Source organism: Rhinolophus hipposideros, assembly GCF_964194185.1.
Source record: "Rhinolophus hipposideros genome assembly, chromosome: 13".
Classification (NCBI taxonomy): Eukaryota; Metazoa; Chordata; class Mammalia; order Chiroptera; family Rhinolophidae; genus Rhinolophus; species Rhinolophus hipposideros.
Genome location: NC_138059.1, coordinates 3,231,590 through 3,256,269, shown reverse-complemented (window position 1 = coordinate 3,256,269; position 24,680 = coordinate 3,231,590). Strand labels below are relative to the sequence as shown.

General features: G+C 54.0%; 1 protein-coding gene across 2 annotated transcripts in view; it reads right to left on the bottom strand.

Annotated features, from left to right (window-relative positions):
* COL22A1 (collagen type XXII alpha 1 chain) overlaps positions 1-24,680 on the bottom strand; it is a 207,477-nt gene that overhangs the window by 62,577 nt on the left and 120,220 nt on the right. For both annotated transcript variants that reach the window (XM_081070224.1, XM_081070223.1), the window contains 16 exons: positions 21,401-21,454; positions 20,639-20,692; positions 19,535-19,588; positions 18,519-18,572; positions 17,260-17,304; positions 16,607-16,669; positions 16,097-16,150; positions 13,657-13,698; positions 10,819-10,845; positions 7,423-7,476; positions 7,113-7,166; positions 6,309-6,362; positions 4,970-5,023; positions 3,395-3,448; positions 879-983; positions 43-87 (listed from right to left, as the gene is read on the bottom strand). In XM_081070224.1, the coding sequence (XP_080926350.1) occupies positions 43-87; positions 879-983; positions 3,395-3,448; positions 4,970-5,023; positions 6,309-6,362; positions 7,113-7,166; positions 7,423-7,476; positions 10,819-10,845; positions 13,657-13,698; positions 16,097-16,150; positions 16,607-16,669; positions 17,260-17,304; positions 18,519-18,572; positions 19,535-19,588; positions 20,639-20,692; positions 21,401-21,454 (867 nt within the window). The remainder of the gene's footprint in view (positions 1-42; positions 88-878; positions 984-3,394; positions 3,449-4,969; positions 5,024-6,308; positions 6,363-7,112; positions 7,167-7,422; positions 7,477-10,818; positions 10,846-13,656; positions 13,699-16,096; positions 16,151-16,606; positions 16,670-17,259; positions 17,305-18,518; positions 18,573-19,534; positions 19,589-20,638; positions 20,693-21,400; positions 21,455-24,680) is intronic.

Here is a 24,680-nt window from a genome sequence, read left to right as displayed (position 1 = left end):
TGCAACCCCCGGCATCCACACTTTGCTTGGATAAACACATACCTTGGTTCCAACAGGGCCAGGTAAGCCAGGTGGTCCACGCAGTCCCTGGGGGAATGAAGGATACAGGGATCACTAAGGCAGGAGGAGTGAGTAGTCACCGGTCCTCTGCACCCCGGCTGTGTGCACCCTGTGCTGCTGGGCGGAGCAGCACAGACGCCCCGGAGTCTCCCCATGGCTCTGGTGCACAAAGGACACAACCTGTTTCTGAGCCACAGGCCCTTGGAGGTAAATCCCAACTCTACCTCCGACAGCTTCGGCATGACCTTGAGCCAATCCCTCAGTCTCTCTTACCCGGCTTTCCCACTTAAGATGCTTATTTCATAGGCTCCCCAATAAGGGCGAGGCCATGTTTCAAAGCCTGATCTCTTCCCTGTTTACCACATTACCAAGACCTGGGGGAGCCAGTGGGAAAAGTCTTCCCTTTCAGGCCGAGAGGCTTCACAAAGGCCGCTTCCTCTGGGAGGTTTTCCCCGACTTTACACATGGACCAAGCAGTCCCTTCTCCACGTGCATACCGATGACTGGCTCAAGCTCTGGTTACGTCTGCCTGACTCTCTCAGCAGCATCTCAACATCGCAGACTCTAATCCAGGTCCGTGACCCCCGCCCCTGGCCCCGAGCCTGGCACAGCAAGCTGTGCACACGGGACATCGTGCTAGATGGCGATCCAGAGGTCGCTGTCTGCCCCACGCCACACCGTTTCCCCACCAGCCCGTTTCACAGGCTCTGACGCACACAGTGCAAAGTTTGGCTAGTGAGTGCCTTTTCTGTTTCCCTTGTCCTTTCTAGTTCTAGCAGGTTGTCACAGGTGCAGAAACTCCCAGACCTGACACGTACCGGCTCTCCGTCTTTCCCTGTTCCGGGCAGCCCGGGGAGCCCGGGAGCCCCAGGATCCCCTCTGGGGCCCGCTGGCCCTGGGCTCCCTTCTTCACCTGCTGCGCCCTGGAAAGAGAAGTGGATGGTTTACAGGAACACGGACACAGAGGGTCAGCTCTTTGACGGTGAACCAGCCTGAAGGGGGTTGAAAGGCTTCCTGTTAACATGCTGTTTCAAAAAACCCACCCCTTCTGAGAGCATAGAAAGATGGACTCTGTACTGTGTGTAACAGGTTGGAGAAGATGGGCGTCAATGAGCCAAGGAGAGACCGGGAAGCGGTCCTCTCAGCCCTCAGAGGAACCAGCCCCGTTGACGCCTGGATTTAGGACTTCCAGACATGGTGACGATGGGTGAGACAATACATGTCTGCCGTTTAAGTACCTGGTCTGCGACCCTCTGCTACAGCAGCCTTAGCAAACTAATACAACGTGACACATGGCAAGGGGAACCTTACTGCATTTCCAGTCCCCCCCCACCCAGGGCAGGAAACTGTCAGGTGCATCTCTTACGGGCAGCCCTCCATTTCTGCTTGAACTCCTCCGAGAGCAGAGAGCTCACCACTTCCCCGGGCCATTCACTCCTTCCTTGGGCAGCCCTATCTCCCAGTGTTTCTTTACACGCGGCCGAGACAGCCCTGTCTGAAACTTTCCGGACATCTATCTGACACTCAAACTTGGGGACATCTGCAGACAAAATCGAATCCCTCTTCATACAACAGCGTTTTAGTAATACACACAGCTCCAGGCTCCAGAGTGAAGAGAACAAGAGAGAAGGAGGAGTGCAGCATCTGATGAGGGAACTGGCTTCCGTGCTGGCTCCAGGCAAATGCTCACTCATTATGCACAAAGCCACGAGCCCTGTGGGATGGCCCTGGCTGTGGAACACTGGGTGGACCCACATGAGCCACACGGGACAGCCACTGGCCACAGGGAGGGAGACCAAGAGCCTGCCCTGGTGGCAGGGATTTGCGCTACTTCACAAAGCGCTCGGGTTCCCTTCCAAACGCAGTCCATCCAGCCTTGGACCTCAGCCTGGGCTTCTGCTCGGCCACGGAGAGGTGTCTGGCTCCCCCTAGAGGTCTGACGTGCCAAGAGCTCCCTGATTTTCTCATCTGCTCAACCAGTCCTCAAACAACCTGTAACATCTCCACCTCCCCCTTCTATGTGGTCATTGCCCGACTTATATGTCCGGATCAAACGCACTCCTTCGGACCCACGTGGTATAATCAAGGCAGAGCAGATGGGCAAGATTTTCTTCCCTTGCTTAATCTGTGCGCTCTGCTCTCATTACTGCAGTCTAAAATGGTATTATCTCAAAAAAAATTAAAGATTATTACTGAGATTCTAATCCACTAACATTCCAAAATGCCACGATATTTCCCGCAGGCTGGCTGATCACTTTCCTCTGCAATTAATCATTCTCTTCTCTGATATAACTATTTTAAAATCGAGCCTTCCCACCAGAATGCAAATGTTTACATCTATTCTTGTTACATTTTGCCGAAACAGAAAAGATAAAAAGATCACGCCTTTAAAAGGTTCCGGGAAAAGTGGACTTGAAGAAATTTGTACCGAGAAGTTCAGAGGCCTGTGTGCTGGAGGAGGGCCCTCTGCAGAAGATACATCAGGAGTTGGGGAGCTCGGTGGGACACCTGTCCACGTGCAGAGACCAGGTTTGCCAACCTCCATCACCCCACGTGACCTGCTCTCTGCTGAGCCCTCTGACGGGTCAATTTGTCACTTAATCCTCACACCTGTGATCAGCATATTAACATCCCTATATGACACATGAGAAAATTCAGGTGCACAGAAGGTGCCTGAGAGGGAGGTTTCTCCATCTGGCACAACTGACATCTGAGATGGCTACTGTGTTGTGGGGTGCTGTCCCGTGATTGTGAGGTTTTCCCAGAATCCCTGACCTGGCCCAGCATTGCCGGTACAGTAGCAGTCCGTCACCAGCAGACGTCAGAAACACTTCTTAAAATGCAAGGTCAGAGAACTGTGAAATACGATTTCAAAAAGCTGCGGATTTTTTTCCTCTGCCTCTGGGGTGTGGCTGTTTTGGGGTACACCGTATCTCTCTTCTTCCTAATAGATAAGGCTCTTTCTCGTAGCATGGGAAGTTCTAACCATGCACTCAGAGGTGTGGGATGGTTACGCTGGTGCGTTGAGCTGAGAGAAAAAGGGATCTGAAGTCAGACAGACTGAGCTCTGTGGCTCCCAAACTATGAGATGGAGGGCAACCCAATTAATCTCAGGGCCTCAGTCTCCACATCTGTCAAGTGGGAACACATCTGATTCCCAGGTCTGCTGTGAGAGTGAAGTGAGATGTTTGCAGGGCCTGCTCCGTTCCTTCTCCTCGGAGACCGCCCCGCCTCATGGATTCTAGCCAGGCCTGAAGAGTGAGGGTCCCTCTGTCCTTGCTTCTCAGAAGTTGAGAACAGATGCTGCGTGCTGAGAGACGGCACTGTGCCTTACCTTCTCGCCACGCTCCCCATCTTTCCCAGGGGGGCCTCTGATGCCAGGGGGGCCCTGAAGAAAGAAGGTTATTCACATGGTCAAGATCAAGATGACCAGTGGCCCCCAGAGAAGGGCCCTCATTTTAGTCGATGACTACAGCTCTGTGCCCAGGCGTTCCATCCCTGACCCAGATAGCCCCACGGCCTCTCCACTGTCCCCTCCCGGGTCTGCTCACACAGGCCTGCACATCAGAGCCCTTCACACGTAGGCTCGGACTGCCTGACGCTCTGCCCCCACCCCCTCCCCAGGCTGTCGCTCTCGGAGGGCAGGGCGGGGCCTGGCTCAGAGGGGACATCAGGGAGGACGACCTGGGAGCACAGGCTTGGCACGGAGACCTGCTCCCCAGGTGTTCAGTCGCCGAGACAAGGCTAAGTGCACGTGTCCCAGGGTATCAGCAGGAGGTGAGAAAGGGGAGGACCGCAGGTGGCAGGCAACACGTGGGTGCCACTGGAGCTCAGTCCTGCTGGGGCCCTGGGAGCCAGTGCGGAGGCAGGATGCGGACACAGCCCCAGAGCGGCTCCAGCAGCTGAGGGGCTGGCACTGACACCCCCATCGGTCGGGGCTGCTTCTAGTGGAGCTACCGGCCCTGTGACATGTAATTGGACAACGCGGTCACCAAATGCCAGAGAAACCCTCAGGCAAAGGAGTGGTAACTCCTCGAGGTCCGCGGGCGGCACACGCTGAGGTGGCAGGTGGTGTGGTGCGAGCAGTGTCCCCACAGCACCAAAGAGACCACTGGGGACGTGACTCGCCTCCCAGTGCCTCAGTGTCCCCTGTGGGAGATGGGGCTGTGGGAACACGCGCTGCCAGGGTCGTGAGGGTGGCATGAGCCAGCACGTGCGAAGCGCTCAGACAGGCCCGGCTGGATAGAAGCCGAGAGCTGCCCACCAAGCTGCAGCGCTCATCATCCGGAAGGCTGGTGACTGCACAGCTGACCTCCATCTATTCTGGGAGCACGGAACCTGCTGCCCGTCACTAGAAGCCACCAGGTGCTTCATTGCTCAATGTTAAGGTCAAAGGCAGTGTCTCCGGTGGGGCTGCAAGCTGTCCATCAGCAGGCTCCTGGCGGCTCACACGGGAGGCGGGGCCTCAGCACGGCAGGTGTGAAAGGTGACCCAGCACAGCCCCTGCTGCCCTTCGGAAGTGGCCTGGAGCCACCCTGCAGCCACCTGGTGGCAGAGCTGGGATTCGAAGCCAGCGCTCCCAGCAGTCAGGCCCCTTCAACCTCCTTGGGTTCATTTTGCTTCTGTGTTCCTAAGGCAAACGCGACGCTGATTCCAACATCAGTGACACTCGCAGACTCTGGGCAGTTACAGCACCTTCATCTACCACTGGTGATCTGGTGAGCTACCTGACTTCCCAGGTGACCTTTGCAGGGACCTCAGTTTCTCCATCTGTAAACCAGGACTGAGGATGCTTATGTCCAGAGTTTCGGGGGGGGGGGGTAAGTCAGCTAACTCGGGGGGGGGCATTATGGATCCATAGCCAGTGTTCATGTCCCGGCCCCCACCCCACCCCACCCTGATTACTCACCACACTTCCTGGGGGGCCACTGGGGCCGGGGGGACCTGCAGGTCCAGGAGCGCCCTATTCAGAGGCAGAAGTTCAGAAAGGCCCCGGTATTGATTAGAGTAATTGTCCCCAGTCTCTCTCCAAACCTGCCTTCTGCTCACCTCCCTGTAACTAGGTGGAGCCACATCTCACCTGAGATAGAACTACGTCTCACCTGAAATTTCCCTCCACAGGTAAGCTGAACCTCCTCCAGTTTGAGTGCTGCTCCCAACTAGCCTCAAAGGAGTGGCATTCTGGCACAGAGGTGGGAGGCAGGGGGCAGAGTTCCTGAAGGCACAGAGGTCGTGTGTGTGTGTGTGTGTGTGTGTGTGTGTGTGTGTGTACACACGCACGCATAGTGGCCCTGACTGCTGAATCAGGAATGCTTCCTGCAGGAAGTGGATTTAAACTGACAGGGATGGTTGGGCAGATTCCATGGGAGGAGGTGAGGCTCTCAGGTGGGTCAGCACCATGGAAAGGGAAGAGGGAACGCCCCAGGTCCTGGAGGATGCTCACGTTCCTTCCAGGCCTCCACCAGGCTTCCATTCCCCACTCCCCACCAGGCTGTGCTCGGGCCGTCTCCACTAACAGGAAGAAACCTGCCACCTGCCCCCTTCTCTGCGATGCCACAGCAGTCACGGCCCTCGGCTGAGCCTGTCCCCACTCAGCCATAGGTATGAGCAGCCTGGCCAAGCCAGCGGCCTGCCGCCGGGAACGCGGGGCCTGTGGTTCCAGGAGCAAGTGGACACTTGCTGCTGTCGCAGCTCTAACCACCAGCACCACTCGGGGAGGTGGCCTCGTCCTGCCGCCTATGCCGAAGCCTGAGCTCTGCACCGTGACACAGGACTCGCACAGGCCCCGGGGGACTAGCGCCAACCCCACCAAGATTCCGGCCCCAAGGAGGTGAGGCAGGAGCAGCAGAAGCGCTCAGAGCTGTGTGCCTGAAGGCGCGTGCGCGTGTGCGTGTGCCTGTGTGTTTCCTGGTAGCATCTGTGTGTTGGGAGGTTATACACATGTGCACCACAGTACGTGTGTGCCCGGGTTTCAGATGTGTGTATGTGACACACACGAGCATACTTCTTGGAGGCAGAACCCATCCGTGAGTGGGAGTCTGTGTGTCACGTGTGTATCGTCCTGTGTGTGGAAGGAGGTTGGGCTCATGGACAAAACCCCAAAGTACTTGGATTGGTCCCTGACAGGCATCTTTGGTCTTTGCTGGTCAGAAGGCCCCAGCCCTGCCCAGCCACCCAAGTGTGCACTGCACTTTTTCAGGCCTCCCCCTCCCCCGTTAGCCCCGGGGGGCAGGCAGGGCAGGACTCACAGGGTTTCCAGCTGCTCCCGGCACCCCACGTGCACCTTCTTGTCCCTTGGCACCCTGCACAGAAAATAAAAAGGGAAGGTGACACATCACAGGCAACGCTGTCCTCGTCCCCACGCAGGCACATCTCGGGGACGCCTTGCTCGTCAGAATCAGTTGGTCCAAACTGAAAGCACAGGCAGCAGGCTCCACAGGTGCAGAAACCACATCTCCCGGCCGGCCGCTGGCATCTGGCATTCCATCCTCACCAGCCCAGGGACAGGACAGCTCAGCCACAGACGGCCAGCAGCAGTCCTGGGACCTGAGCCCAGAAGGGTCACTGCCACAGGAACTCTCCAGAGAACCTGGACATGTGCCCAAGAAAGAGCCAGCTAAGAGGCAGAAACTGAGAAAGATAACAACAAAAGCCAAATGTAATCCACACCCGTGTCATTTAAGCCAGAGCTGCCAGTCAGGGCCCAGAGGGAGAAGGGGTTTACAGCATCTGAACAGCCTTAGGGAGCCAGGAACCGTCCTGCGTCCTGAGCACCGCTATCCGTTTTGCACGGAATCTGACATTTAGTGACACAGCAAGGAGGCCCAGGGGGCCGGAGGCAGCGCCCGTGCAGCAGCCCCATTGTGGGGGGGCTGTGAGAGGACCTCTCCACCCCTGGGTGCTGGGCTGAGTCCTGGCAGCACCTGTGGCAGCGCCCCCTGGTGGGAGCTCCTGAAATGCCAGGCCAGCAGGACCAACATAGCAGAGGATGGACAGAGGGGCTGGGGGGCATCTGAGTCTGGGGCCAACAGATAGGGAAAGGGTTTCCTTACCGGTGGTCCAGCGGCTCCTGGGGGCCCCAGTTCTCCAGGACGGCCCTGTGATCCCTGCAATGAAACAACCCATGGACAAAGAAGGTCACCACCCTTGTTGTGAGCAGATGGGGCCAGTGGGTCTGAGTTGAGATCTACGGATGGGAGGACGTCTTGGGGCCGAGGGAGGAGGAAGGGACCGTATTCAGCTCAGTGGGCTCTGTGGTGGGCTGTGCAGTTCAGACCCACAGCTGCTCGTCCTCAGCTGCCCTGTGTCTGGTGACCAGCAGCACGGGGGGGGTTGGGGGGGTGCAGAGCACAGGCCACTCACCGGTTCCCCAGGCATGCCGCGATCGCCCTTATCTCCTTTCAGACCTTGTTCTCCCTGTGGGGGGAGAAGCACTGAGTACAGCGGACGTGCTGCACCCCCACGTCCTTTGCGCACCCCACCCCCACTGAAGACTGCTCTCTCTGTTTGTGGGGGGAGGCTCTTCCCTCCACTCCCCTCCGACACTCGTCGTTCTTCCTCATCAGTCAGATCTAAGGTGCACAATCGCTTCTTCAGCCCACTGCCCCCAACCGGACCACGCCTTCCTCTCAGGGGCTCGCACGCCAGTGTCCTCTCCTCCTTGGCTCTGATTACGGCAGCACTTTTACACTTATTTGTATCGTTTGATTCCTGACCCCTCAAGCTCAGAGCATGGCAAGCAGTAGGTCATCAATGTAAAATGAAGGAAAGATGCTGAGGGGATTCTGGAAGCTTCTAGAAGGCGACTGTATCATCTAGTCTGAGAGCCTGGGGCGGGCTGGGGAACCTTCCACTGGTGGACAGGGCGGCACACAGAGGCACAGCCCCAAGTGGTTTCCACACAGCTCTCTCCATCCACGCATGGGCAGATTTTGGGGACCGCGCCCCAGAGGTTCCTGCCTGCCGTCCTCCTCCAGGCTGGTCGCTGACGCCCCAGAGAGTGTCTGCAGGGCTCTGGACCACGTTCCTCCCGCTTTGCACTGTCTGGTGAGTAGAATGTGCACAGGTACACCTTGCAGACAATGGCCCGGTTAAATGACATGGCTCTCGCCAAGTGTTTCGTGGTGCCGACACAGAGGTTTCCCACCGATGTGCATTCATTCCTTCTAGAATCTCCGTTTCCAACAACACACTCTGGCTCCATTCACCAGAAACAATACTACCTTCATTTCTAGCCTGCTTTCCCCTAGAAACTTTCCCACGGTGGGGATTTGTGAAACTCTTTGGTCCTCAAGCCGCTGGGAACACAATCCATAAAGACAAAAGGGTTTACAGGGTCACGTCAGGTGATGAGCTGAGGACACTGCATACATACTCTTTTTCTGCCAACTGGGGGAAGGGACTGCAGGTGGCAGGAAGAAGGCCCAGGACCCACGAGTGGCAGGCCAGAGGGACGACCCTGGGGAAAGCATGGGCATGAAGCTCAAGCCATGTCCGTCCTGGGCCTGGGACTCCAGAGGCAGCACCCCTCACGCTGGGGCACACAGCAGGCGCGCCTCAATAATGGTCGAATGCATGAGCGTAACTGGCTTCTGTGTCCTCCGACGGCCCCCGCCAGCGATGCCAGCCAAGCCAAATTCCCTCTCTGGGCTCAGTATTGTCCCTGCAAACTCAGCACTGGCTGGGAGTCCTGGAAGACATTTTAGCAGGCAGAGGGGGTGGAGTCAGGCGGCCCAGAGCCTTCGAGATGGCCGCTTCAGAACCACCGACAAGCCCGCAGGTTACAAAGCCCCTCTTGGTTTCTCATCTGTAATTTCCCCAAGCCTGAGGCTGCCTGTTCCTCCTTCTTCCAGCTGAGGAATGGGTTCCCTCTCCTTTCTGACATCTCCAGATCTCCACACCATCCAATGGTCCCAACTGTGTTCTCTACAAACTGCCGTCACCAGGCCGCCTGGAGGCCTCCCCAGACATGGTTGGTGGCTCGCCAGCCATCCCCAGGAGCTCCTCACCCCCAGCAGTCAGGTCTGTCCTCCCAGCCCTCCTCCCTCTTGCTATTCCCTGCCTTAACGATGCTGCAAACTTTGCCGCCCCTCCAAACCTCCCCGCCCCTCTCTGTGTGCAGGGGCTCCAAAGGCACACACCTGAGGAGAGCAGGCAGATGGCAACAGAACACTTTTCAAAACCATCGATACAAGCACGGTTACCATGGCAACGAGGCTGGCCCCAGAGACATCCATGCAATAATCCACAATGAATCTTTCTCGTGTTATTTTTCCCATAGACTCAATTTCCTTTCTTTGCATCTGTGAGTGGCTTCCTGGTTACTGCAAAGCTCGGGCCCTGCAGGAAGATGTCACTAGGGGACTTGAAGGGGTGGCCGCCAGGCCCAGCCCCTCCTCTGACTCCTTCCCACTGAGTGCCCTGGACATCACCTTTTACGGAGCAATTCCTTTAAGAGGCTGGACGTGTAGGCTTGTCTCAAGCTTGAGGGGCTCAGGATGGGCCTGACGGAGGGGACCCAGGGGATGAAGGGGGTGTGGCCGCCGGGTAGATGGAGGTGGTCCTGAAGAGGGGGCGAGGGATGGGGCAGTGATGCCAGCCGCCGCCCTGGGGGTGAGCCTTGGCTCTGAGCAGCAGGTGGGGACAGCCAGGGCCCTTTGGCTGACACCTCTCCCAGTTCCCATCTCCTTTGCAAGCTGCTTCGCTTCCCTGAGTCACGGGGTCCCGATCTGTGACGTGGGCACATCCTCAGGACGGTCTGAGTGACACTTGTGCTGGGCCTGCCATGTCGCTTTGAGTCCTTCCTTTCAGAGAGTAGGGGGCATGGCCGGAGGCCCCCAAACCTGGTCTTGCCCGCTGGCACCTTCCAACAACTTCTGAAGTCCACGCTGCCGGGTGATGGCCCCTTTCCTCCCATGTCACCTCCCAGGAAGCTCACAGTCCTCCGTCTCCTTCCGCAGCAATGCGCCCGGCTCGCTCTGTCTGCCCGCGCCGCCCCGTTCTTTTCCACATGGACAGGTCTCTGTAGCCCTTTCAGCTGGGTCTCCTCATCACAGAACACTGGGAGGTGGTCTTCCATTCAGGCCTGTTGGTGGCAATCCTGGGGCAGCCGGCCGAGGCCTCAGAACAGAAGAGCCACATCCATCGGTGAGCGCAAACACACACAGCCCGTTGTCTGGCCTCGGCGTCGCCAGGAGCAGAGCAATCCTGAGAACACTTCTTTTCGTAAGAGCCACCCACGAACAGGGGAGGAAACGGGTCCTAGAGGTTGCAGTGAAGGTAAGCTTTCTCTCCTGCCCACATTTCAGTCTTGACAGGAAGCCATAAACTGCCCCCCATCAGCTGCACCCTGAAGCAGGCGTGTCTGCCTGGTCCTCTGAACAGCCTCTCTTAGAGAAGGCTCCCCTTAAGGCGCTCCACTCCCCGGGCCTCTTTTACTGCCAGCATCCGTTCATCTTCCGCTGTCTCTCACACGTCTGTTCTCCTTGAAACCACCCGCGACTCTGTGTGTAGTGAAGAATGAACTTTACCGAAGGAGGGGTCCACCCTTTGCCCTGAGCTCTGGGGAGGTGACCTCCAGGCCCTGCCTGACCTTGAGGTCTGCTCCTTACAAGACCTGTCCCAACCTGCTGCCAGGACAAGGGCTGGAAGGAGCCTGGCAGTGACTCCACAGTGAGCTGAGAGTCAGGGTACCAGCCCGGGGGCGTCACAAGCCCAGCCAAGGGGCACTGGGCCGTACCAAGTGTCCACCCTACTTACTGGCATTCCCGGGTGCGGGGTGAACGTCTGAAAGGAAACCACAAAAAAGAGAAAGATGTGAATCCATTTCAAAAACCTGCCTCTGATTGATTTGCCAAGTGAGATACAGTCCCAGCATTTCCTTTAATGGCTATTAGTTTTCACAGTTAGAATCCCGTATTTCCTTAACGTCCCTGAGCGTGATGGAGGCAGGAAAGCACAGTGGTTAGATGTGGGAACCCCAGAGTCACACGGCCTGACCTCAAGCCCTGTCATCCCCACCTAAAAACTGTGTGACCTCGGACATCTGTCAGTTTCTATGTCCTCATCTGTAAAATGGGGATGGAACATTCTCCACTCAGGGTGTGGTGGGGCGGAATCTCTGCCTGGGACACTAGATTCCCCTCTGTGTCTCCTCTTCACTCTCGGGGATTCTGGCAACGATACAGGTGAGAAGGAAACCAGGGTGATGGCCTCAGCCTCTGGGCATGAGAAGCCCAGCTCAGGCAAACTTGTTCTCTCAGTATATACAGACCCCCCTGGCCTGGCCTGTGTGGCCCCCCAGCTTTCCCCCAATCCGTGCTGTACTCAGTACCTCCCAGAGTCATGTTTGCTCCAGCCTCAAACATTCTCCACATTCTCCCGCCTGGAACACACTTTCCTTCTCCCGCCTGGAACACACTTTCCTCCTCCCTTTATCTAATTACCTACAGCCCACCCTTCGGGGCTCTTTCGAATGTCATGCCTTCAATGACCCCCAGACCCCCTCCGCCACTCAAATATAAATCAGGGGCCCTTGTCCTTCTCCCTGATGCACCCTGTTCTTTTTCGTGAGAGCATTCCCTACCATATGTAATACATGCTTATCTGAGCTGCTATGTGACTGGAGTTTACCTGCCTGACTAGCTGTAACCTCTATCGGGTCCAATGCCTGACTCACAGCAGATGCTCAGAAAAAAATTACAACAGTGAGTAGACAAAAGGACATCATGGATTCTAGTCCCAAACACAATGAATTCAAAATGAAAGGTGAAAAAAGAAATCTCCTGTGCCTTGCCCCCCACGTCCCCAATCCCAATCTTTCCCCCAGAAGAAACTACTGTCTCTGATTTAACAAATTTTTGGACGCTTTTTTATATGTTTCCACACAATTATGAATGTACAGAAATCCTTAACTTTGCATGGGAGTTACAGAGCTAGTAACAGCAAACACACTGTTACTTATGGTTGTTTGCATGTACCAACACATGCAGTTTTGACAACAACTCTTAGCAGAAGATTACCTGCTTTTGCCCTGCTTTATGGGTAAGAAATGGGAAGGCACAGAGGCATCTACTTAATGAAGTTCACGCAGCCCATGAGTTCTGGAGCAGGAGCTAACAGCACGTGGGTGGCGGTGGGGCATAGCTTCTTCCCCTCCACACACAGATGATGTACAAACTGGTTTTTCCACTAATTTTTCTTGAGTATCGGTATATTTTTAATACACAGTGTGTCTGTGTGTGTGCATGCACGCATTGTGAATTCATGTTTCTAAAACAGAATTTCAAGATATGGATAGTCTGTGGTTTACCTAAGTCTATGCTTATGGTCATTTGGGTGGCCCACAATTTTTCATTATAAGCAACAGCACAGTGTATGCACACCCCTGTTCATGCTTTTTAAAATGCACACAGTGCAAATATTTCTCTAGGGTAGATGCCCAGAAATGGAATTTCTAAGCTGACAGGTGGACACATTTTGATATATTGATACCGAGTAACTTTCCAAAGAAGCGTTAACACTTTGCCCACCCACCAAGTGATAGTGCTTGTTTCCCTTCATGCCTGCCAGCATTAGATGTCGTCAGTCTTAAACAATGTTTATAGGACCAGCTCTGGCTCTGAGTTTGCTTCTGAGATTCTCCTGACATCTTTGTGGGATGGCTGAGTCTCATTTTGATGGGCGTGTGTGGGGAGGATATTGAGTTGTGGCAAAATGATTTAACGTCCATAAAAACCGCAGAGTGAGATTCTTTGTCACACCGTGTGTCCAGGCTCCCTCATCTCCAGGCCTCCACACTGAGGCAGCTCCCTGCTGTGGGGAACAACTGACCAATTGCTCGCTCCCCAGTCAGGGCCAGCACCTGAAGCCTGAAACTTCCCTGAAAACAACCCATCAAAGCACAGACTATCAAGCCTGGGAAAAAGGATTAAGATGAAAAAGGGAAAAAAAATGCCAAATATGCTCCTATCTTTATATAGCACTCGTTTTATATTTAAAACTTATTAGTGTACCAGAAACGGTACTAGGCACTTGTATTGTTTCTGTTAACTGTCACTACAAACGGACAAGATAGCTGGGTATAATACACATTTGAACAGATGAGAAAGCTGAGTCTTTTTAAACTTATGTAATATATCTGAGACCACAGTGCTGGTTAATGGCAGAGCTGGGATTCAAACCCACTGTTTTCTGATTCTGAAGCCTATATTCTTACTCACCACTCACTACTCAACACCAACTCAGCGCATGGAATCAGCCTCATGGTTGTATGACCACATTGCACTCTCACCCTGGACAAACCACTTCTTGTGTCTGGACCTCAGTGTCCCCAGTGTCACAGGTAGGTGTGTATCCTCAGTGTCTAGCAATGTTCTGATAAACAGTAATGTGCTTGCTGGATACAATAAATCAATAAATACAAGGTGATTCTTAGGGAAGCTTACGTAGTTTTGAACTGAAAACCTAGGAATAGGCCTAGCTATTGGCTAACTCTAATAGAAAGATGTTTATAACTAAGTGGTGTGTTTGTGGGAAGAGGGTGTCCTAACATCTTAGAAATTCAAAGGAGAAAAGATTAGAAGCAGAGTCACTTACAGTTCCAGGTAACCCAGGGGGGCCTGCTGGGCCAGCTTCACCCTGGACGAAGAAATGGAAAATACGTGACCAGCAATCCTCCTGCTAACTCTGCCTATCCTGGGATACCTGTCCCCAGACAACAGAATCACCCACCCTGCATCTACCTGGATGGATGGGTGGGTGGGTGGGTGGATATATAGATATGCAGATGTATAGGTAGATACATAGATAGACAGAAAGATAGACAGAAAGACAGACAGACAGGTAGATGGATGGATGGATGGATGGATGGATGGATGGATGGATGGATGGATGGACAGGTAGGTAGATAAGACAGATTCCACGTTATAAAATAATTCAGACACATAAAAACCTTACATTTTGAGAAGTATCTATGCTGATATGTACAGATGTACATCATTTATATCACCCTATTCCCACAGCCAGTGCTTCAGCAAACATCCTGACACCGTGCCCTGTCCCACCCCCTTTGAAGGGGACAGGCTGTTCTGGGGGCCTGAGGGACAATATTATGTTCCTGTTCACAATATAGGCTTGGGAGTCGAAACCCCTAAGCTCAAAACCTAACTCTATCATTTCTTGATTTTCCTCTTTGCAAAATAATGGTAATAGTACACACAGCTCACAGCATCAGGTGGGGACCGAGGACCCAATAAAGAGGAAATTGTTATTACAGTTGCCCTGAGGAAAGGAGGTCACTAGGCTGCTCCACGTGGGAGGAACCACAGTGTGGGAGCACAGTCCCCAAAACCCACCCTATCACCTGTGCCATGATGGTGACAGTACTGAAGTGTGTCTGCCCACCTGTGTTCCCAGCAGCCCAGAGCTAGGTCTATTGCAGGCCTTCCCACGTGGTAATTAGTGGACAAATGAATGACTAAGGTTGGTTTAGAGAGGGACACCTGCCTTAGCAAACAACAATGATACAGTATGCCGTAGCTCCTATATTGTTTTCCATTCTTGTTTCCATTGGTATATAGTATTTAATTCCAGGCACTGGGTGACGTTTTTACACGTCTGAACTCATTTACTCTCTAGACAAATGCCTGTAACGTAGAATACTTCAGTATTCCCATTTCATAGCTGAGGAAACTGAAGCAGGAACATCCGCTCACCTGCCCCAAATCACAGAGCCACTGATTGGCTGAGCCCGGTTTTAAACTCAGATTCTGAGCCTTTAACTATGGAGTGCATTGCCCTGCCTAAACTTCCAGAAGCTTCGGAAAGAAAAGTATTTCCTCAGTGCTGTCTGCATTACCTTTGGGACAGTGTTGACCTCATTTTCCAGATCTCAGCTAACCCAACCGACCCCACATGAAAGAGTCCAAACTAGCAAATGGGAGTGTTCCCCAGTCAAATACACGAGTAGGTACAAACCAGAAGGGGGTGGACTGGAGGAGAGACACATCTCCAACCCAGACAGACAGCCTCCTGACTGCTGCTCAGGCTACAGAAGGACCAGTGGGCAGGGGAGGGAAAGACCCCTGGTGGCTTTCTGACTTGGAGAAAAAGGGTGGGCTGAAAAAGGATCTATGAGTTAACGTGAGAGGCCTGGGTTCAAGTCCCCACTCCTCCTGCAAGAGTCGTTTCACTCGCAGTAGCCCTTGCTGAGAAGGGACCACTATTATACCTACTTTCCCAGATGTCCTGGGGCTTACGTGCTCACAGTGGGTGGTGGAGAGGAAATGGGTGGGGGAGCAGAGGCAGAGATGGGGAGGCAGTCATAAGGGGGCAGTCATAAAGGGGCAGTGCTGCTTTAATGTTTTACTTTGGATGATTTGACTTGAATTGTCTGTTATTATGTATTTCTCTGGAGGAAAAGAAACACAGGCCCGATTCTTTGGAAGCTTGAATGTGATTCTGCTGTGACCCTGGCAATCCTGCCAAAGCAATAAAAGGGATTTTATGGTCTCGCTGAGTCCCTTGCATTCTGGAAATGAGTTTCTCAAATAAAAATTGCATTTCTGAGAAGTCCACGAGAGCAGCAGCCTGGATGGCTCTCCTCCAGGCTCTCTATTTATAGATTGCAGGTCTGTCTGGAGCCAAGCCCTCAGCGTTCCGATGGAGAACGAGAAAGAGAGGGGAGGCCCTCCTGGAGCCGAGGAAGGATGAGTGCAAAGGGAGAGCTGGAAATTGGAGGGGAAGAATGTGCACACTTGGGGGGCTGAGGGGACCTGGACCTGTGCTGTGCAGGAGAGGGGTGGCACAAGGCCCCTCTGAGTGAGTTCCCATCCTGGCCCACAGGCCCGGACACAGGGAGGTCAGAGAAGATGCTCAGAACCTTACGGCAGGTAGAATCAGGCTTACAGCGCAGGCCACCACTTTGACTCCAAGAATAGTGCTCTCCCCACTACTGCACGCAACTCACACAGTAAACACTGAAGGGAGGGTTTGCAACTAATGTAACTGGTGGCAGGGTACCAACAGCAGCTCCTACCTTTTCACCTCGGTCACCTTTCTGTCCTGGGAGGCCCAGTTCACCTTTCCCTCCCTACAGCAAAAGATAAAATGAAAAATATTAGAACCCAACTGAGTGTAAGACCTCTTCCAGGTAAGACCAATGGGATCTTGGATAAATCCTTCTCTCTCCGATCTGCTCGTCTTATCAGGAAACGCCATGATGCGGCCCAACTCCAAGGGCCATCCTGTCTGTTAACCTAATTCTCCACTTGGCACCAAGAGATGACGCCCCCCCTCCCCGCTCCCATCTACTTCTGAAGACGCTCCACCCTTGCAGAGAGATCGCTCAGCCTCTGTCCTTTTGTTCCAGCTCACAGATCAGAGCAGCCTGATTCCCTTCCTTTCCTCTTGCACAAACACTGGGGAAATACCCGCTAAACCCAGCCCAAATCCCATCCAGCCCCCAAGGGACTCAGACTCCAAAGGGGGTTGCTTTCCAAGGTCACAGGGGAGGTGGCTTGGTGGGAAGACGCTGCTGCCACCTTACCTGCTCTCCTTTCTCTCCCCTCAGGCCCGGGAATCCTGGAGCACCTGGGAGCCCTGATTCTCCCTGTGGAAACAACATGGCACCTGTCATTACGAGCCAGGAGGAGGCTGTCGTGGGGGCCCAGCCGCGGGACGCGTGCACTCTCCTTCCTGCCCTGTAGTCTCCCAGTGACGGGTGGCTTAGTGGAGTGACACAGGAAGCAAAGTCACGGAGAAACGGGAATTCTAGAGAGCTTCTTCACTAGAAGTTCCCAGCTCTTTCTCCCTTGGGCTGTTCTCTCTCCCAGGGACCCTTGTTTGGCCTGTCCTGGTGTCTAACTCCTCATCCTGCAGGACGCAGACAAAAACGTCACCTCCTGAACCTCTTTCCTGACATTCGTCATGTCTCAGTGAGGGACCTGTCCTATGCCCTCCACCCTCACCTGCATGTGACCACTTACTGCTCCTGTTCCTGGCAAGACTGTGACCCCAGTGCAGTGCCGATGCATAGACCATGCTGCTAACTATTAGGTAAGTAAAGAAATGCATGAAACGAATGTAGGAGCCCCAGCAGACAAGTGCTACAGGCCTGGTGTTTAGTAACGAATGAATGCTTTGCATGAAGAAGCACGGAGTGAAAAATAAATAAGGGAAGGAAGGTATGAATAAGCAGACCTTTTCTCCAGGTCGGCCAGCCAGGCCCTGCTCCCCAACGTCTCCCTGGAGAGAGAGTAACAGACACCCCATTACTTTCCACTCGCATTTACAGAGATGGCTGTCATTCCCCAGCTGGCCCCACACATTCAAAGCACCCGCCAGCCACAACCCTTGATTCTCAAACATATGGCATGATTACAGCTCAAGCGTCACAGGCCGTGGAAACCCAAGTGCTTCACCTTTCTGGAGAAATGGGTTCCACAGACCCTCATGAGTTTTTCTTCCGCCAGGGCAGACGACTTCGGGGACTGCCTGGCAGACCTTGTGCAGGTTGAATCCACTGAGCCTGAGTGCAAAGGCTTACAATTCAAAACAAGAGGGGCTAAAATCCAGGGCTCCTACATCCTCCCCAACTCTGAGTTTTGTTGCACTTCTGGCAAAGTCAGAGCCCAGGCTGGCTCGGTCCTGTGGTGACAGACAGGCTGCGGGTGAACGTGCCACGCGGACCACTGTCCCTCGTAGACACAGGCAGCCCGTGGCAGAGGCAGGTAAGAGCGTGATTTCCCGTCCCCCACAGTGTGTTACAACGAAGGCACGTCGTAGAGCCCCAAGCGGGTACATAGGGGTTCTAGCAGGTTGGCTGAAGTTTTGTCCTAAGCCAGTAGGTTTCTGACGGGCGCTCTGTGGTCAGCGTGAAGTGGGGGGCACACAATCAGAGTGGCTGGTTCTCTGACCCCATGGCTGCTGGGCTTACCAGGTCCCTACAAATCACTGATATGAAGAGGTCGGGGAGGGACTGACCCACAAGCGCTGCCCCCTCCAAACAGCATGTGCAGTGGCCTCTGCTGCCCCTCACTGTCACAATGACCATGCCGAAAACCCCAGGAGGCGGACTCTATAGGCTGCAGCAGCTGTCCCCGCCTCCAGGCTCTCTGCGGGAGTCCGACAGCCTGAGGGAGCAGTGCAGGGAGGGCAGAGTGCAAGGTGAGGGGGTGGGGAGAGCAGGAGAGGAGACAGAGTGGTCTCTCCTCCAGCTACAGGTCTCCCTGGGTGCCAGGAAGCCCCTCGTGCCCTTGCTCCTCTGTCCTGTGACTCTCCAGTGTCGCCATCCCTGGTGGAGCCCCTCACCCTTTCAAGCAGACCCTTCCCAATGACCCTAGTTGTCCCCTGCAGACCCCAGCTGACACTGACTCTGCTCCATCAGTTGAGATTCACACACAGCCCCAAACACACCACCTAGAAGGACACGCGTGACGGGGAGGAGGCAGAGTCCGTACCCGAAGGCCAGGTTTCCCAGGCAGACCGTCTTCTCCTCTGTCTCCGGGTTCGCCCTGTAAGGAGCACAAAGTCCAGTCAACAGGGTGCCAGGCTGGGGGGAGCACACTGAGGGCTGGTGCCAGGCGGGTAAGGAAGAGAACCACGTGTGCTTCAGTGGTGCTCTCTGTCATTCTGCGGGACCACGATGGCCCAGAACAGCAGCTCTTACTGCCTCCTAGAATCTATGTGCAGCAACTCTACTCTTGACTAATTTCATAAACACATGGGTAGAAATGGTGGCCTTGTCTGGCTGAGAGGTTTAGAATACAGAAGATACTCCACAAATGTTTTGAGAAGACAGAGTCCTGGGTTAGCCCTTACCCTTTGTCTGGAAAGATAAGGGAGAAGAGTGAAGAATACCTACATTAAGTGCCCATGAAAAGAAGTTCAATTCCTACTTATTCTGTATTTTGTCATTAAAAACTTGAGTTTCTGAGCCTGCTTATTGAAAAGGATGATGAATTTTCCCATAGTTTTTCAAGGACTGCTGACCTGTGCCCTTGGTTGGGCTTATGTTTGCTATAAAAGAATCAAGTTCATTTGTTAAAATATGTATTGTATTGTTTTGTAATTGTTACTAGCAGTGCATAAACCATGAATTTGCTTCCTGATTTTATGGTATTTTTTAACCTGATGCTTTTCTTAATGATCTTACTATAATGAGCCCCAACAGAATACTTTTTAAAATTGAAATCCCTTACCGTATTAGTAAGAGTCTCTGAAAGTTTGTCTTCCTTGCAAATGAAATACATATTTCTAACAGGTTAATTTGAAAGCCCAAGGCTTCCAAATCTTTCCCCCATCACCTCCATGGAAGTAAAGAACTTGCCATATCTGACCTTGTAAATCCAAACAATTCTGAGTCCTGATCCATGGCTTTTTAATCAACTTATTTTAGAATTCCCCCGACAACCAAATATCTCTTTCCTGCTGTGTTTTGGGTTCCCAAGCCCATGCTGCCACCGAGATTACCAACCTTGGGTCCTGGCAGGCCTGGGGGTCCACTCAGCCCATGCTTTCCAGGTGGCCCCTGGCCAAGAGGGAGAAAGACAGACAGGGATGAAGGTCTGTTTAGGGCAGCACTGCATTCGGCATTTCCGGCCAGGAGCTAGGTTTGCGGCCAGCAGCTGGCGGGCTCTGGCCTCCCCATCCTTAGCAGCGGCTGCCCTGCCCAGAGTGCCATGGTCTCTGGGACCAGGTTCTTACACGTCCACCTGGACAATGCCCGATTTCCAGTGGCCTGGACATGCAAGGTGGGTGGAAGGGGGCGGGAAGTTCGGCTGAATGTGGCTCTGATGGGTCCATTTGCACCCTCTCCCCCGCCCCGTCTCCACGAGGTCCCTGGGAGAGCACTGGCCACTGACCCCCACCGTCTCCTCTCCCTGATCTCTCTGCTGTCACTTTCTCACTTCCCACTGGCATGAATCAAGCCTTTTGTTTCTGACAATGACACTCAGGAGCTCCATGTCCCATTGCCCAATACCAAATGCCACCCCCTCCCCTATTGGGACACAGCAAGGACAGGTGCCGCTGCAGCTGTTTGCACGTGAGGGAACACAAGCTCCGAATGGCTGAGTGACTTGCTCTAGGTCCCAGGGTTAGTCATGGAAACCCACAGGTTTACACCCAGGCCTCGGGCTACACCTCTGGGACCCTTCCACTCCCCTAGGGTCACTTCCCCTTCTGCTCTTCTCTGGGCCTTAAATGACAGATGCCTCCATGATGGACACAGGGAAATCTTTTCCCCAACAGAACAGTTCACACGTCACCGCTTTGGCAGCTCTGAGTGCTGTTCAAGTGACTGTTGTTTTATAAACCCTGTGCTTCCTCTACCCAGAGATCCCCCTGCCATCCATGAAGACTCGCGTCTCCTGTGTCTCTGGCCTGGGCTGGTGGCCTATGGAAAGGAGAGACCCCACAGAAGGAAGAAGGCAGATTGAGCACCGGGGTCTTGGGCCCCGTTGTCGGGGAGAAGCCCCCAGCTCCAGGAAGCAGCCCTCGCTGGAAGGGCCCTGCCGTCCCGACACGGAACGATGGGAGACAGGGGAGAGTGTAGGCAGGCATGCCCCAGGGCACTCACCGCCTGCCCGGGGTGCCCGGGTTTTCCCGGGAAGCCGATCTCTCCAGGTAAGCCCTGAAAAGGGAGACACACGGCAATGTCAATCTGACCCCCACAGATCCTTCCTCCTCCCGCCTTTCCTGGCACACGCCCAGGCTGCTGGCTCTGATGAGGACACCCAGGGAGGCTGGGCCTCGGGGGCACCTGGCCATCCTCAGTGCAGGCCACTGTGAAGGTGGAGTTGTCACACCTCTAAGGTTGGCAAGTCCAGGGCGTGTCTGGTCTACAGTCGGGGGCCACTACCACATTGATTCCTACCTGATGGGATAGGTGGAGCCGCCTCCCATAAAGAATGATTGCTTGGTCTGCCCCACCCACTGGGCAGGGGTGGGGGCTCTCTCCACCCCCTGCCCCCAGCAGGACTTTCTCAGCTGCACCTGAAGTGCGGGAGCAGAAACGTTGACAGATACGTTCCCTGGCCGTCTCGTGCCTAAGAGCCAAAGTGCAGACTCCTGCAAGTTACCCAAGTGGCCAGCCCCACACTATTAGACCCCTGTCTAGACGCAGCCAACCAACAGGCTACATGAGCTCCGGTGATATTTCTAAACTAAGGGGCTCAAGCGCCAGAGAGCCCAGAGGCCTGGTGTGGCTGCAGATGGGGTCCTTCTGTTCAGGCCTTTGCTCTGGTAGTGACACACGACAGTGTTCCCGGCTCCCACAGGCCATGAACCCGCCATCTCGTAAAACATTTGCCTCGTAAGACAAAATCAAAGCCAGTCTTACCGGGGGGCCTCCAGGTCCAGGGGGGCCGGCGATGCCAGGTGGTCCAGGGGGGCCCTGTAAAGGAGGAGTGTGCAGCAGGTTACAGACGTGCTTGGAGAAGCCTTCCGGTCCTCTGAGAAAGGAGGAGGGGAGGGGACAGTGCTGGGGTGGGGATTCCACTTGATGGGGAATGTCTTACTTTTTAAGCAAAGAAGAAAAACAAAAACAAAAGATCAGAAGTAAAATGTATACAATATCAACATGGGATGGGAATATAACTATTTGTTATGTTACCTATTCTGTTCTCTGTTAAATATGTGAGCATTACAAATCAATGCATATGTGCGTGCACACGTATACACACACACACAATGCGTTAACCACCAACAAAGAGCTTCTAGAACTGTCATTCCCAAACTGCAGTCAGCACTGAATCACCCGGGGTGAGTAACACGGTCCTTCACTGGAACCTGTCCACAGGCCCCCTCTCCTCTCCCCCCTCCATCACAGGCCCCACACTAGTTCTAGGACAAGTAACTCCGGCCCCAGTTCGCTCAGCTCTCTCTCCAGACCTACCCTCCTCCCTTCCTCACCTCCCCCTCAGATGTCTCCACCTCTGCAATCATCTCCAGGTCTCCAGTTCCCCAGGCGAATGACTCACACCTCCCACAAGCTCAAGGCCAGTGTGACTATGTTCATCTGATCCCCGTGCCCTCCAAGGCAGAGGCCCCTCTTGTTTCCTCTGCACCTGACACAGTGACCACCCAGGGCTTGCTGTACACCATGTTTCCTGGAAAGTAAGCCCTAGCCGGACAATCAGCTCTCATGCGTCTTTTGGAGCAAAAATTAATATAAAACTCAGTCTTATTTTACTGTAAGACCAGGTATAATATATAATATCGGGTCTTACATTAATTTTTGCTCCAAAAGACGCATTAGAGCTGATTGTCCGGCTAGATCTTACTTTTGGAGAAACAAGGTAGCAGGTCCTCAATAAATGTTTGAATAAGTCAACTGACTTGAACGTGGAGCTAAGAGGAGGGCTGTGCATAGAGAACATCGCATCACCACTAGAGGGCGACAAATACCTAAAAAATGGTAGAGGCGGCCACTTCCGTGGACAGTTCCCTTTTTCTCCCGCTAGGGGCACCCGTGAGTCAACAATAGACACCCACAGGGATCATTACTAAATAGAACTTTTTGGTGGCATCGGAGCCTAGTTTTCTATTGGCTCGCTCAGTCTTGGTGAGTCTTTTGGGGCAGCATCTACTTTTGTTGGAAGGCATTTGGTTGGAGCGAGAGCAACTGAGGAGTCACACAGAGCTGGACAGCGACCTGGGCAAGTACCAATGCCTGGTCCCCCCAATGGATGAGGGTGGGGGAAGGGCACGAAAGGCTCCCGGCCTCCCATTGTCACTCAGCCTTACTCCGCTCACATGCTGCTCCAACCGCCCTGATGTCAACACAGGACCCACCCCTCCAGCAGGTGTGGTCTAGGGATCTGCTTCTACTTTGAGGTGGCCTGAGGTTCTCACAGCACCCGCAACCCCAGAGCTTCTCTGCGGCCCCTTCTCACCACATGCAGCACTCTTTGCTGGCCATTTGGGTTCGTGCCCCTGCAGGCGGCTGCTGTGTGTTCCGGAGTCTCACAGCATGTTAGAGTAGACAGGTCTTTCATCATCATCTACTGGAAGTTAAACATCCCTATTTGACAATAATGAAAACTGAGGCCCAGAGAGGGTAAGGGGCCCACCTGGGGTCACACAGCCATCATGTTCAGTGGATCCTGAACGGCTGGGCTCCTACGGAACCCCCTGGAGAGCTTGTCATAATTACAGGTACACAGACCCCTTCTTTGGTCTCTGAGGCACAGGTCTCAGACAAGTCCAAGGGGTGAGTGGCTTTGGAAAGGATCCCCTGGTAAGTCTGGAGAGCGACGAGGTCTGACTAGGTCTATGTACCACCCTAACTGCCATCAGCACTGCTGATAATACCACAAGCACATTGACACACGAAGGAATTCATGGAAGAAGGGAGAAAACGCAGACGTAGGAAAGGGTGAGGGAACAGCGCCCCTCCATTTAGTGTTTACTATGCACTTGAGTTCACGTGAGTCCCCCACTGATCAGGTGAGGCAGGGCTTTTCCATCCATTGTAACGAGGAGGAACTGGAAGTTGGAGGAAAATTAACTGGAACTAGACAAAGCTGCCATTCCCACGTGATGACACTCATGACCCTTCACCTTCCCCACACTACTCCACCCTCAGGAAGTGTCCACACAGCTCTGGGGACATGGGTCTCGTCCCCTCCTGTCACAGCCCCATCCCACCCTTGTATACTGTGTACTCTCCTAAAAAGCTGTCTGCATATTCAGTGGGACGAGAACCTGGGGCTTCCTACAGGCTCCTAGCTCTCCAAGCCCACTTCCTCTGTGGGACCCACAGCACCTGGTTCATTGCCATGCACACAGTAGGGGGTTAATAACGACCCACCTGTTTGATGCCCCAAGCTCAGGAATGAGAGCAAAATCCTACACAGTAACTAAGTGTAACAACTGCAGGAGCCATTTACACAGAGGGAGAAGCTGAAAGCAGGTGGAACAGCTGTCAGGGAGTCTGGAAACTGCCTCCAGCAGGCACCACACACAGAGGGTAGGGCGGGCTGTGGCCTCCAGCCTCCTTTCCAACTGACTGGGAGCTTCTTGCAAATCCAGGTGGGAAACGGTTCAGTGGAGGGGAGGTTGGTTGGAAACAGCAATCAGAATGCCATTTCAGCCAGCCTGCCCTCTGGTGCGCGGTGGAGCCTGCTCCTGAGATGCCAATGGCCGCCTCCCCGGAGGCTGTGACCAGCTTCCTCCTGCTTGCCGGACGTGTCGTGCAGAGGAACTCAGCTCCTCAGCTCTGGGGACACTCAGTGTTTCTGACACAGCCTCCGGCGCCAGGAGGCAGTAGCAGGGGCCGGGCGGGACCTGCCAGGAGGCAGTAGCAGGGGCCGGGTGGGACCTGGACACACGGGCAAGTTCAGGCGACTGACATTTCCTGGAGGAAACTGGGAAATCTAGATTCTTACGCATACTTTAAAAAATCCCTCTTGCCAACCATTTTGAGCAGTAAACAACAGCAACAAAAACAGCTGTGCAACCAGATAAAGCACATCTGTGGCCAGTTAGGGTGCTCGGGTTAGCAACCTACGGCGGGTACGTCTCAGTCTCTAAGGGGGACAAACTGCCAACAGGTGTGGGATGTGGTCCCACTCAGAGAAGACAACCGGGGAGGCCCAGGGTCTGGCAACGCCGGTGTA